The 15,513-nt window shown below is 41.4% G+C and overlaps 1 protein-coding gene across 1 annotated transcript in view; it reads left to right on the forward strand.

The window, feature by feature from the left end:
• Positions 1 to 10,120: 10,120 nt before the first annotated feature.
• roraa (RAR-related orphan receptor A, paralog a) overlaps positions 10,121 to 15,513 on the forward strand; it is a 218,369-nt gene continuing 212,976 nt past the window's right edge. Inside the window, exon 1 of the mRNA XM_049574226.1 lies at positions 10,121 to 10,470. Coding sequence (XP_049430183.1) covers positions 10,317 to 10,470 — 154 coding nt within the window. The 5' untranslated portion in view covers positions 10,121 to 10,316. The remainder of the gene's footprint in view (positions 10,471 to 15,513) is intronic.

The raw sequence follows: 15,513 nt of genomic DNA on the forward strand, positions 1-15,513 counted from the left end.
ATAAACTCTGTTCCCATTGCCAGTAGACCAGAGCCATGTACACAACTCAGCAGACAAGCCTCTCTGTTTTTTGTTTTCCCCCCTGGTGTGTCACGGGCTGCAAAACAGGTTAGTAAACAATAGAAAGCAGCATGGAGGCCAGTAAAAATGTTTATTCAGTCACTCTCTCAAACTCAGTGCTGAATACATTTTGAACGATGTTTTAGTGCTGTTTGGATGAAGACGGACAGGTTTTTGTGGCGGTCCATCATTGCATCACCATGCATAGCAAAAGGGGCTAGAATTATTGCGTCCACTGATGTGTCGTATCTCCATCGCTGCCATCGGAGCCGAGGCCAATAAATACCCAATTATTACCCAAAATACCAAAATTTAGTCATGCCTTTTGGTTTTGGTGTGACACCCAAAGATTTTCAGCAGCTCCACCTGGCCACCCCTTTGAAAAAGAGTTGAGTTGAGTTCAGAGTTCTGTGGAAGCTCGGAAAGATGGCCAAAGAGGTTTTTTTTGTTGTTTTTTTGTCCGACCACATTCTTAAAGCAACTCTTACCTTTCTTGCATTTTCACAATACTAAAATTTGAACATCCACAACTCCCGCCTCCCTCCAAAGTCCCACCTCCCTCCTCCTGCAACTCCACCTACTTCCAAAGGCCTACTCCGACCTCCTCCTCCATTACGTCCTCATTATGTCTATGATAGACGTAGGTGTTGGCAAGGTAACGTTAGATACGCCAAAGAGGAGAGCAAGTGTAACGTTACCACCAAGACAGTCAAACGCAAACCTGGAGTTTTAAAACTCAACCGGAGTCAGTGGTAACTGATGAATTTTAGAATAAGGTTACAGTGCTAACATTAGATAGTAGCGTTAACGTTACTAGTAAGTGGAAACGCACAAGGAAGATAACGTTAATGTTACAGAGGCTACACTACAGTAGGCTAATGTTATCCATTAGCAACTGGATGCTGTGTTGTCATATAACGTTTTAGCCTATGTTACATTAGAGGCAAACTAAAAATACCTGTCAAGCAGAGACTCTGCGACCATCTCGTCCCTTTTTAGCTCAGGATGAAGCTGCATCACGTCTTCGCCGTTGCTCGAAAGCAGAGCCGAAGTTGACCCGAGTTTTGGCTCTTGTAGCATCGAGTTCTCTCTTAGTGGTAGCTTGTGGGGTGAGAGATGTTAAGCGAGCGGTTACGTCAGTCGGAGGCCTCCACATGGGGAAGACAGACAGGATGCTCGGCCGAATGCAATGATTGGTCAGAGTTTTCTTAGAACCACATGAGAATGGTATAATTACGAGTTCTTATCTCTGGTGGAATTCACTTACATTTTAGTGTGCCATCAGCTTATTAATAGCATTTTAACCTAAACAAAGAAAAGCGAAGGTAAGTATCGCTTTAAGTCTTTGAACAGAAAATCTTGCACGCTGCTCTTGCTCAGCTTCACAATTTATTATTAACACTCACATTTCGGCTTACTGGACCTTTTGTAAAGAGGGTTCAACGCCATTATTTGCAGCATTATTTACAACCTGTGAAATGGGTGGAGCAGTTTCTACTTAAGTTCATCGTTGTAAATAATAATAACGGTGTTGAACACTCTTGACAAAGGTCCAGCAGGACCGAAAAGTTAGTGTTACTAATAAATTGTGAAGCTGAGCAAGAGTGTGCAGGACTTTCTGTTGAAAGAATCAATAAATCATTAACATCAGAGTAACTAGCATCACCTCTCAGGCCCCTTTTTCTCACAGTAACAAAAATAAGATACTCTGAGAATGACGGTATAAGATGGTCGTGACTTTTGTCAGTGCAGTTTCATTTATCCTATATGCAACATCTAATTTGCTTTTCGACTTCCTTTTACCTGCAGCAGTATCACAGCTCCATCAGCCTGTAATCTGCATGACCTGACTCAGACTGAGCCGTGAAACTTCATGCACACTGGACAATAATTCCACTAAATTAACTCACACTTAAAGTGAAGAAATGCAGAATTATTAGAATTTTTATTACAAATCCTGAACTTTGGGAAAGGCCTTACTCAGAGAAAAGTATATCTAATAATTAATCTTGGGTCCCGGGGTGTATAAAAGATAGTTTTCTGGTATCTGGATACCATCTGAAGTGATTTCAGCTTTAATTTTGTGTGCCTGCAACCTCTGACTGTGCTTTATTCGTTGGTCTCCCAACTAATGAGGCAAATTTGCTACTACCCTTGTATACCATGTTTTTTTTTTTTAAATCATTTTGTTTCACAGTGTGGGTTATGATGATTAGGATGTTTCCACATTTGAACTTCAATCTTGACAAAATTGTAACTCTTACACTGGTACACACTTTCAGATCTGCCAGCAAATGATGAAATAAACATTTGCCGCTCTAACGACATCTAAATTGTGAACAATACATTTTAACAGAATTAAAATGACTTCTTTCGACTTGAGCCCTGTGATTTCTCTGTGTGGACATTTCACCCTCCCTAGCCCAGCGGATCCAGAGAGAGGCAGGCTTTGAGGAAAGTCTTTTTGTGTTAAAGCCTTTGAATATCTATTCTTTATGATCTCTATTCCCTCTGCTGAAGTTCAGAGTGTGCGTGAGCGGAGGAAGGGGAAGGGTGGAATCATAACACTGATGATGAGATGACACCGAACATACTTTGGAGAGCATTTTTGATTCTTTACACATTTTCCTAAACTCAGACAAATATATCCAGAAGCTATCACTGTATTCCATAAGCTGGTTCGATGAATAATGGTTGTTATGACAGGGAGCAGTGTCAATCAGACATGATAGCTTGAAGAAGTAAAATAAACATGAAACAAGGCGAATAAAAAGAGAGTTATATAAAGCTCTCCTTGATGTTCAGCATCGTACCTCTTTACCCCTAGTGTGTCTGTTCTATAATGGCACAAAGTAGGGATGGGTTGGCGCTGTCTTTTTCATCTCGCTGCCTTTTGTTAGTATGTTGAGAAGAGGCAAAGAGAGAGGGAGAGTGGGGAAGGAGGAAGAAGAGGAGGGTGCTGGGGATTGGACCCAGTCCCTGCACACCCAATTAAAGGAATCTTCTGCTCAAAGACACAGTCTGGCAACATGTGTTCTGACATTTGTCTTCCTGAGTGTTGTGATTTACGGTACCATGGAGCTAAAGGCTAAATTAGCAGCCGCCCAACATCAGAGACCGCACAGTAATGTCGGATGGGCGAGGGTTGTCAGATAGGATCAGGCAGGCAGCGTGCCGCTGTCTTGTTTTCATCATCACATGCAACAGTATAGGCTGGCGACCATGGTGCTTTGTTGACTGACGAGTCAAAATAATGTTCGCTGTAATGCAAGATCTGCAAATTATATTCTGCGTGATTTTATGTTAACATGTTAATCGACATCAAATCAAGGAAGTGGCAGGACATAAATGTAATGACTGTTTACCATATCTGCCATGTTGTGCCTCCTTACACAACCAGTGTGTAATAATTCTGGAATGCAATAAGAATAATTTCATTTTCAGTATGTTACTCAGATCTGTAATGAGCAGAGTGGAAAGCATGGATGGACCGCCACTCTTTACTAGTGTTAGATGAACTTCTGCAGCTACGTTTGTATCCATACACACAGATATGAAATATTCCATCCTGAATGTGGGATTGTTTTCTCTCCTCTGAACCTTTTAAAACATAAACTCTAATCGAGATTCTCCTTCCCCAGACACTGCTTTGATCTCTTCCTGTGGGACCTGTTTGTGGCACACAGGATTCTCCGATAAGCCTTAGAACCAGGCAGCAATTACACTACTAATTACACAAGTACAAAACCTTGACCTTGCACTCGATTTACCTGCCTCTGCGCTGCGCCTCAGAAGCCAACTTCTGCAAGACCTCTCGCACTCAAACAAAAACAGACACAGCGATACACAAACTTGTAAGAGCAAATTGAAAAAAAAAAAAAAAAGCACAAGGGGTCCTTACGCCACGTGCACAGAGCTGCCGTGGAGTCGCGGGATGTGCCATCGCAGCAGCCGGTGTAGAGGTGTGATCTCACAAGGTGAGTGGATGCTGCTGGAGGAGAAGGCTGCCTTGCGGTCAGCAGGGAGGCAGAGGGCCTCGGGGAAAAGCTCTTAACTTCTGTCAGGCACAAATAACCACGCCATTTTTCACCTCCTGATTTTTAACTGAGAAAATCATTCCGGTCCCCAGTCATATGAACTCTACGCACATGCCATGAGTCAATTCTGGCTCTGACAGAAAGGAGTTCACTCGAACCTGCAAATCTTTTCTCACCTTATTTTTTTACAGTCCAGTGTTTTGGAATATACTGCGTAATATAGGCCAAATATCACAACATTTAGATACCTAAAAAACAATTTTACACCAATGCTACTGTATATGGTTAACTCTTGGTGCTTTCACTGAATATTTACACAGAGATTTTTAATAAATAATCATCAGTACTGTGGATATATTGACTAAGTGGGTATAGGTAAATAATAGAAAAGCTAGAACAGTCTTCTGCTATACTGCTACTTACTTACTTTACTGTGATGCAGCCTTTAAAACTAGGAATGCTTATGATATTACAATATCCAACATCTAAGACAGTATCTAGTCTCTCATCACAAAATCAATAGAACATAGATATATTGCCCAACATAAGAATATCATCTTGATCTATAGACTGAATAAATGCATTCCTCCCTACTATTGTATCACTGGGCATTGATGAGTGCAGTGTGGCAACTCTGGCTGTCTTGATTTCATGCTACAACATGCCGTAAGACTGTGAAAAATAAATAGCAGTTGTCTGTTACTTACCAAATGTCCTTATTTATTCCTCAGGAATACATATAAAATTATTTAACTGCATGAAATGCATAATTGCTATCGGAAATCAGTGTACATCTCAGAGGTCATAGCAGCTTTTGATGTGGGTTAGGCAGAACAGATGAGGCCCCATTAACACTCTTGTTTCCTACATCTTTGCTAATATGACCCTGAAAAAAAAAAACTTGTGGAAATGGTCGATTTACATACATTGACTCACATTAATGCACTTGTGATTTAGTATGCAAAGGAATTCCTCTTTCTACAGAGATGTGGACATAATGTGTTAGCAACCTGAGGCACAGTGTGGACACAGTGATTTACTGTGGTCAAGCTGCTGCTAGGTGGTGCTATTGGTAGCACTGTCTCTGAGCGAGGGGCTACACACTGAGAGGGAAGCAACACTGTGGACTCATCTGTCTTTGCTGAAAGTGTAAAGCTAATCCAACATGTAGCTCTCCTGTAGTTCACTTTGGATATTCCTTTGCATTATGTGTACACACTGTACAATAGACAGCACTTTCCATGTTTGCTGAAATAACAGCAATGACTTTTCAGCCGGCTCCCGGGTCTGCACTTGTGAGGCGCTGATTCTTAAAGTGAAAATATATAAGAGCATGTGCCCCCATGCTCGAGTATGTTGCCATACATCACATCATTTAACACTTTGAACTGTCAGAAATGTGTCACTCCGTCTCTCTCTTGATACCTTCATCTGTCAGAGTGAAATCATAAATACAATCATTTCCCCAATGTTGGCTCTTTATTCTGTCAACCGTTTCAAAATGTGACTGTGCCTCTTCATTTCCGACGCATGAATAAGTGAAAGGCCATTAATATGTCTCTTTCATTACACTCTGGCACTCTGCACTGCATGAGCATGCAAAGAGCTGCGTGTTTGCAGGGCTCGGGTTCTGATGTCCGATTTGTAAGGCAACAAAGATATGTCACCATGTCCGCGTGAAAAAAAATGTCATTCTGAGAATACTTTTTTTTTTCCCCTCCTGCTGTTTAAATAGACAACTAGTGCAGAGCGTGGAGTAGAGTGGGTTTCATCGTGTCTGCTTTAAATTATGAGCAACATTTTTGCACTCATCTGAATTAATTATTTTTTTGTAAACACAGCTGAATGTATCTTTTTAAAGGAAAATTAGTACATGATTAAAAATTCATGCCCTACATGTAACCTTCTGTACTCTGCCTGATTGCAGATATAAACAAACATTTCCCTAAAATGAACTGTACAAACATTATGAATCCTGTGCTTGTGGCCAAACTGGTCAAACGCATTTTCCTGTGTGTTTTGTCTAAAGATCACCTCGTCCTTTGACAAACACATTTTTCCCTCTTTTCTATTGCCACTCCCAAGACAAGATTAGAGGAGAAACTCATCAGTCTTCTTGGCTGTTGTCTGATAAACTTTTTATTTGAAGGGTGTCCTGTCTAGTGTCTCTGGTGTCTTCCTCCAGTGCACTCTTGATTTGAAATATAGCCTTACATAATGAGGGAGAAAAATAGAGCGGTGTTGCACCCCTGAGCCGGTGTCAGCTTAATCAATCATTTTTAAACACAGGCAGGCATGCTTACTCTACTCGCTTCACATCCGCCACATCCTTCCCCTGCTCAACAATGTGACAGCAGCATAATTCATTTTAACTCAAAAATTAAACAGGCAGCATCAAACTTGTCCTTGCATCCTTTTGGCTTAAACACAGCGCAGCGTGCTGGCCTCAATGTGTGTTCGTGTTGCTTTTGTTTGTAATATTACTCTGATTTTTGTAGGTGCAAATCTCATCTCTTCATATTAAATACAGACGTACACACACACACACACACACATACACACACAGTATAAGGAGTGTTTAGATTCACCTGCAATGCATATTTTAAATTACAAGCGTGGGTGGGCACATGCAAGCATGCACTTCTCATGCCGGTTATGCAGACATGTGCTCCTCTGCTTTTCGGAGGTAGGATTCTGAGTATGCTCACATCTCTCTCTCTCTCAAGTTCAAGATCCTCGGCATCGATGCTGAACATGCAACAGGCGTGGAATGTGAGAGTAGGGTTCACACGGTCAAATTGCAGTGGGTCAGGAGGTCAGGGAAATTTGGAGGAGCTAAAGCCAAGCAGAAGGAATGGAACTTGGCCTCTTCGCTTGGCAGCGAGAGATTCCTTCTGGCTCTCTGTCAAAAAGTCGGCCTCGGCTCCAAAAGTTATATCATACTCTTGTTGGTGAGTTACATGCTGCACTGGAAACATGAAAACACAGTCTCCCCCTGTGACTAGTCCAAGCTTCAAATATTGACTTTAGTTTGTGTAGGATTTAGTGTGTTCAGTATCTTTAATATGACTTAAATATCTCACGTTATCGTCTTCATGTCTTTACGTTTTCCAAATCTGCCACATGCTCAGGGATTTAAAAACGTGTTGACTTAGCTACTAGACAAAAGCTTTGCTAACCATCGTGCTCTGCGTCTCGCACCTTGTCTCACAGCCATGTTTGACACTATTTGCCTTCATGTAAACGATGTCACCTGACTAATGAAGTGTTTATCCAGCTTGAAAACAAACAAATACATGAAAGGTCAACACCATTAACAAAAGCTGCACAAAACTCCCATGCTAAGCAGAGGAGACCAAACCTAAGACACTGAACCCCAATAAAGGACAAGACGAAATAAGAGGACATCAGCAAGACTCTGCTAAAAGTACATCACCTATAACGTAACATTTAGCAGTCATGTAGCACAGCTGTTGGGTGTGGATGCAGTCAGATACAGTGTTTATGTGTATTGTTTTGGCCGTGTTTAGTCCGTGACAGAAGCCTTACATTTGTTGTCTTTTATGCTGTTCATGTCTTATTAAAAAAGAAAGTAGCAGTATGATAATATAGGACTGAATTACATAATTTATCACTATAACAATAACACTTTATTTGGAGTGTCCGCCTACGGATAGTTGTTAGATCACTTGTGACATTTTAGCAGCTTATTAGTTGAGTTTCATCAGTTCAGCTGTTTGGCTTTGTTTTGAAGATGTTTAATAGATTATCTGGAGAGTTTATTTGACATTTTATTTGTTCCGCTCATGTCTATACGCAGCAATTACAGTCACAATCAATTTTTTTTTAACACATATTCCATGACATATTACCTGCCCCTCTCTTAAAACACAAATAATCATAAGAAATAGATGGTCTGACAGTTACAGTTAATAACCAATACTTAGAGTAACTTTGGATAGAAACATAGATAAATAAATATACAAGGGAGCAGCTTGTACATGACAACTCCATGTAGTCCAGTTGTTCTGTCTTTATACATTTTCTTAAACTGAAAAATATTTAAACAACCCTTTAAATCATTCTATAAAGAATTCCAGTTTAACGCCCACCACCAAAACACACATCTGTTTTAATGTAGCCCGTGCAAACTGGTGCTTTAACAACTTTTATAAATGTTCTGGTAACACTCTGCATTGTGTTCTAAATATAACTAACATTGTCTGTAACTCAAATTAGTCTTTCAGTTTAAATAATCCTGACCTGATAAACACAACTGTTGGTGTGCTCTCCTGGATCTACTTCATGAATAATTCTTACTTTTCTGTAATGCAACCAGTGGCTTCATGTTATGTTGTGTCATGTATGTGTTGCCCCACATGTCCACACAATAATTTAAGTACGGCAGAATAAGTGATCATTGCCATGTGATCTTACACGTACTTTGCTTTGTTCGAAACAAAAATCTTTACACATTCTATATGAGATTTATATGTAGGATTCATGAACATACATATCTCAGAATAACTTAGCTGAAATTTAACTATTCACTGCAGCAGGTTCAGTAAATAGCTGAGCTAAATTATTCTGAGAATATATAGTTGCTTTGTGTGTGGATGAACATCTGTGGACAAAGAGAAAAACTTGGAATTGTTGAATCGAAACTAAAAAGCTGTTGAAAGGTTTAAAAGGCTCTATAAACTTTCTGTAGACGGGCTATTCAAATAAAGTGTTACCATTTATCACAATAGCCGCTGACACTGCATGAGCTTTGAAATGGAAAAGATAGTTTTTTAAACCTTATTAAATTAACTTTGTTTATGTGTAAAGGCAGGTATACTGGTCCCAATCAAATGCAGTCATCAAGAGGTTACAAGAGGATGTGTGAACGAAGGTAGTTTTCACAGACAATAAGAAAGACCTTATAAGGTCAGCCTTATGAATATACGAAGTGTTTTTTGATCACTGTATAAGTTTAATAGTTTTTGGCTCAGTGCTCTCTGTGTTATCACCGACTTGTCTATCAGCAGTCTGGCTCTGCACAGAGAGGGCAGGACCATGTCAAAGTCCACGTGCACCGCTTTAAAGAGGCGGGGTTTCCGCCTCGCAGCTCGCCCGCTGATCACATGCAGAAAGCATGGTGTTTGTAATTGCTGCGCAACAAGCGGTGCACGGGTGCCGGCTGCCAGAGCGACGTTTTGATACCAGCTGCACGCGGCGGTGTATCTTAAAGATCTCCAGACTGGTGCCAATGTGAAAGTTTTATCAGAGCAGAGCGGGAGGCTCTCAGGTTATTGTGTGAGTGAGTGAGTGAAGGAGGAAGAGGCAGCAGACTACTCAGAAATGCAGTCCGCTCCTCCCATAGGACAGTGGTAGATGGTGATGATGATGGTGGTGATAATGATAATGGTGGTGATGATGGTGGAAATAATGAAGAGCGCTTTCCTTGTTTGAATTCTCAGACATGAAAGTTGTTGTATGGTCGGGAGCAGCATGCAGACTGCTGTAAGCTGCAGCCAGGGACCCACACTGAATCATTTAGCAGTAAATAATTTCAGTACCTCCGCAGCTTTTCACTGAGAACTTGCAGACATTGTGTGTTTATAATGCAATATAATAACGTGCACGATACTGACTATATTTAGCAGGAGTAGATTTGCAGATTAAAGCCAAAATAACAAGCACAAGACCTGCAGCTTTCATGGCAATGATGTTCATTATTTTCAGTTTAACAGCCTAATAAAATGAGATCATGGGATGATGCAAATGCATGTCACTGTGGGTGCATTTGGGCATTTTTTTGGCCAGTTTTCAGGGTCAGATTCAGCAGCAGCCTACATGTAGTGTTATGAAATGTGCCCAAGTTGTGAGTAAGATAATACACACATGTATAAAGCTGCTGAGCAAGGTTAGACAGTAATAAAATATTGCCATTCCCATGTAAAACTGCGCAGGGTCGATCAGCATGGATTACTTTCAGGCCTACATCTATTCTTCGGCTATTGACAACCTCTCCCTTTTCAGTGTGCATGACTGGAGCTCTCACTAGCGCTGCTAGTGGACAATCAAACCTACACACCCACCTCCAGACACACTCGCATTTCTCATTTCTTACTTCTACTCTAAATTAGATAGCAAGACGCAGTGTCGGAGCTCACAGATCGCATAGAATTAGTTTGAAGTACTAGCGGTAGTTAAACAGTAAATCTGAAATTCAACATGGAGTCCCCTCCAGATCCAGCGAGCGACCCGGGCAACAGCGCCTCGGAGCCGGCTACCCCGGTCAGGGAAACCCCGGTAAACCTGGAGACGCTCCGGAAAGCGGACCATCCAGCCCCGGTTCGAAGGCAGACCTGTTCCAGCACCAACAGAGGTAAGCGGACCGTGATTCGCTTTATTTACTGTGTGGGAAATCAACACCGATGGCGGATTTTTCCTCAAATCAAACTTCAAAATGAATTAAATCGCTTCCCTCCTCCATAAATAACTGCACAGTGTCTTAAATTCACCCAACCACGGAGACACGGCTCTTTATTTAGTGCCACCGCGGCTTTTACGCGTTCGGCTGTAATTAGTGCCTCGGTGTGTGTTGCTGGTTTTCAGGCTCCACTGACAGCTCAAATCATAGGGGGGTGATACGGTCACAGATGTCACATTTACTCTGACTGCAAGATAAATCAATTACCCAGCAACTTCGAATTGACCAACGGGAGCGTGTCTCGGTGCCAAAAAGGGCCAACCTGTCCTCTCAGACGCGATATTGTCAAAGTGTCAGAAGTGAACTTTTTGGCAAACTGTGGGCTAGTTTATCGATCAGTCCCATTCTCCTTTTGTAAGGGGACGTGTCCTCCACTATTCCTCATCCAGCACACAGCGCCGTCTGGCTGGATTTTTTACATCTCCAGCTCAGATTTTTAGGCTATTCCTGTGTGCACAAAAAAAGAGACGCCCCAGCAGCTGGATTTTGTTTAGCTCTCCAATACTGTTACAAGCATGAAGGCGCTGCAAACCTCCACATGATCACAATAAAAAAACTAACCGGGCCTGTATAGTCAATTTAGCCCGTCAAAAGTCTGTCTGCATCGCTGCTGAGGACGAGTTCATTTTTACATGATTTACCCACCACGTCCCGTCCATGTTGTACAGTACAGACAGTATTTAACCACACCCCCTCTCGGCTGTCTCCAGCACAGGCTAACCGGGCTCATCCAAGTTCAAAGAAATACTGATTTCTCTGCTGATTCTTGACAAACACACTCGGTGCGTACATGACAGCGAGGCGAGCTGTGGACAATTAATTCATTGAACGGTGGCTTTTGCGTGCGCACTCTTCCTGTGCGCCAGGGTATATTTAGAGTGTGATATGGTGAATGTGGAATGTAAGCTGGTTATGTAACAGGTTTAGCCATAAACAGAGGCGCGCAACTGAGAGCAGAAATCATCATCGCAGATCTTTTCACTTTACACAAGAGTTTCCTCCACCTCCACTCCTCCACTGCCCGTGAAAAACTGCGGTTGTTTAATTAGAAAAGAAACAGAGAAATCACTGCACTTGAGCATGTATTTATACACACACACACACACACACACACACACACATACACACACACCACTGAAGGGAAACTGTGTGACTTTGTGGGTTGGCACAGCCGGAGCACTTATGTAATAGCGGGGCAAAGACAGGTAGTTAGGAGGCTTCGTGGATTGATTTCTTTTTTCGCAAGTCTGACTTTGAGACACTCCTAACCTGCTGACCCATATTCACCCCACCCTTTTATGCACAGGATTAAAGTGCGTCTGGGAAAGAGAAAGACAGGAAAAAGAACGCCTTCGGTCTGTTATGTAATGCTGAATGGGTGAAAAAAAACAACACATGTTCAGTGGGACAACCTCTGCAGCTTTAGAGGAGTTTCCCTGCACTGAAACTTCATTTTGACCTTTGTGCAAGGAATAAGAACGACTGTTGGGGAGTGTTAGCAGCAGGCGGCTTCAAGAAAAGTTTTGAGAACTTTTTAAAAACTTAGAATAAGTCAGAATTTATGAGCAATCAGTTCTAAATGATATCCTGGATTAATTTATTCTATATGTTTAACTGTGTAGCTCCGGTGTGTGTCGTCACACAGGACGCCTGTTCAGCTTTTACTGTTGTAACAACAGACTATTAATTTTTTATCTTATCTTTAAACATCAGAGAGTTGCCATCTGTTGCTCTGATGCGCAGTTACATAGAAAACACCTGGTATGGTCTGCCATCTAATCTATAGGCTCTTACAGACATTAACATTATAACACCCTAACAGTTGGCTGTTTTAAAAGACACTCACAAAGCAGATTATGTATTAATGTAAATATTCACATTGCAGGAAAGCAGAGGGAAAGTTTCATAAAGCAATGATGGGGTAATTGCTTCACGTGATAAAGCACTGATGTTAAAGTGCAAGTGCTCCATTGACAAGTAACTGCAGTTGGATTATTGCGTCGGCACACTTCAGAGCAGGGTTACTCAAAAAAATAAAACAATAAAAAAAAAAAAGTTTATGGCTCACTGTGGTGTTACAGTCTTGTAAGACACTCTTTAGGATTACAGCTCCACGCTGAGCCTTTTCGGGCCAGCCACAGAAACCAACATCTGAAAGGCGGCAGACACTCGCTCGAGCGCAGTTTCTCTCTTTACGCCAGCTGTATTAGACTTTCTGAGGATGCACATTTTCTTATCCTGCATGCAGAGCATTTACTGTTTTAACCCTGAGTGCTAATACCTTTTAAGTAGAAAGGGCTTACTTCAGCAGAAGCTTCGCTGTAAGACTTGAGTGGGTCAGAGAACAGGCCTTGGAGGGCTGTGGATATCATTACTGGAAAGAAGAAAGGGTGTTATTTTCATATTGCAAGATCCCCTCGCTTCGCAAATTTGGAAACAATCAATATTAATGGCTTGGTTATATAAGGTCACGGTCTCTGCAGAGGCTTGAAACCTCACAGTTGCACAGGGAAGCCGTGAAGCCGCAGATCTGATAAGAGCTCCGGTGTCTTGGATCCTGTGTTAACATGAGAGCGTTTGAAGGTGTGCGTACGGTACATGTTGTAGTGCTGTAGTGCACTGAGTGACACTGACCACTGCACTTGTCTTCTCACGCCGCACACACACTTGTTGTTGTCATTGACGGTAACTGTGAGTCATCTGAACATCATGTTCCTTCGTTAAGGAGAAAGAGGTGGAATTAACTGGTGCTCACACCAGAGTAAGAACAGGATAGAAAGATCATGTTGCTTTAAACATTGTGAAAGTTGTCACCAGGTAAAGTGTGGTTTCCTGCAGCAGAAAATATTCCAGCACGTCTTATTAACTTGCCTCGTGTCATATCTAGATTGAATCTCTTTTATTTTTTCATACTAAACACCAGCTTCAACCCATTATGTCACATTTGTAGATTGTCCCGTTTTAAATGTTTCATCATTGGAAGCAAATCTTACCTGACACTTCCACTAATCCACACTGTAAAGGCAGAGTATAAAACATTCAGTCTCCTCTTAATGAACACGCTTTCGTCCGGCAGTTTTATTTTTGGGCAGCGAAACGAGAGCTCTCGGCTAGAGTGGCAGCATTTATTCAGTTGTTGTCGACACAAGACGGATGAGGTGCAGGGGACGCAGAGGCTTTTAAAAAAAAGGTTTTACACAAAATCTCAGAAAGCCTGCAGTTGGCACGGGAGCTTGCACGCCACTCGAGTGGACAGCAACATTATTGAGGCTGTGGCATTCTCAAATTCAATGAATTAGGGCTCCCTGCCCGGTGGAGAGCATGAAGATACAGGTATAGGCTTATAGCTGAGCCTTCAGCTCGGACAGATCCGGGAGAGGAACTCCATTAGGTGTCTCTTTTTTTCTGGCTGGCTGCCTGTAACATAATATCGAGTTTCAGTCCTCCTGCGCTTTTCAATCCTTAAATGTGGCAGAGGTGATAATATCATCAAGCCTTTTATTGGTAGCTGTCACACAGTCAACATTGTTAAATGTTAATAATCAGGCTGTTGAAGTCAAAGCTCAGTATTTGATCTATTCACATGAAGTTCTCCTAAGACCAGCAAAACAGTTTAACTAGAAAGGATAAACAGTATTTCTTTGACTGTACACTGAGCTGTTACATAGACGGTGACATCTGCTCTCAGTTTAGACTTTGGCACCGCCACCTTTGGAGAAAAAAAAGCCTTCTGTTTTTATGAGCTTCAAAGGTCAAATTACATATCAGCATCAGTGTGCTTATCTAAGGAGGATGGAGCTGTGAATGTCAATATTAGTAGTTAAATGAGCAGTGATTGAGATTTTATCATGTCAGGTGTGAGGCTCTTTCTCGCCGTCAGGTAAAGATAACATGGTATAAAATATATAAAATAATGAAATATTGTTTTTGGCTGAAATTTCCCTTCTTACTTGTAAAGAGCTGTAAAATGCGAATTAATTTTTAGCTTCTATGAAATGAAAAATCCCTCGACTCGTTTTCACATGTGTCCTCCTCGAGGGAGTCTTTTGCTTTTGCCCATCATATATAGCATATATATTCACATAGCAATAAACGTGATATCTGATTTTTAAAGTTTACCCTCGTGACAAAGCTAACTAGCATTAGCTGAAGTAACACATTGGATGTGTTTGTGTCTTTTTACAGAAACTTGCTTTGAATTTCCCAAAGTGTCTTCATTGTGATATAAATGGCTCAAATTTACTTTTAAACTCATTATATTCAAATATTTAAATGAAGTCCCCCTGGTTTTAGGAAACAGGTCATACTTTGCAAGGAAATTACACACACAGAGGCATGTTTTGGGACCTTTTAAACGAAATATTTTTGGTGCTTTATATATTTAAAGAGCAGGCGTTTGAATGTTTTGAGCTCAAAAAGTGAAAGTGCGAGACTGAGCGGCGACTTTGACATTTTAAGGCTGTTAACCGCTTGTTTTAGTTTGGTGTATCTGTGCTGCATCTATGAGGGTTTAATACATTTTTTGTCATCACGTATTTAATCGTCCGTATCTGTGATGTGAAGGAATTAAAAATCATGCAGTGACCCGCGATGCTGTAAAGTGGAATGTGTCTGATAAGAGAGATGCTGCATGAAAGGACTCCTGTTTTTATTGTAGGAAACTGACAGGACGTTGCTAGCCGTCTGGAGGCATACCAGAGTTCAACACTTGACCCCTGATTCTCTCTATAAACCTAAACATCTGGACCAATAGCTTTTAAGTTTCCCCTGCTGAAATCTACATTCATTTCTATCACGTTTACATCATCTGTATTCTGTTGCAACTAATATAATGCAGAAAACTCGGTTTACCAGGGTTCAAGGTTCATGTATTTTGAGTCCATGTGTTTTCAGTCAGTGCAGGATTTATTTTTTCTAAAGTGCAGTGGTTGTACCAGT

The sequence above is a fragment of the Epinephelus fuscoguttatus genome, linkage group LG4 (assembly GCF_011397635.1).
Source record: "Epinephelus fuscoguttatus linkage group LG4, E.fuscoguttatus.final_Chr_v1".
In the NCBI taxonomy this organism is placed as follows: Eukaryota; Metazoa; Chordata; class Actinopteri; order Perciformes; family Serranidae; genus Epinephelus; species Epinephelus fuscoguttatus.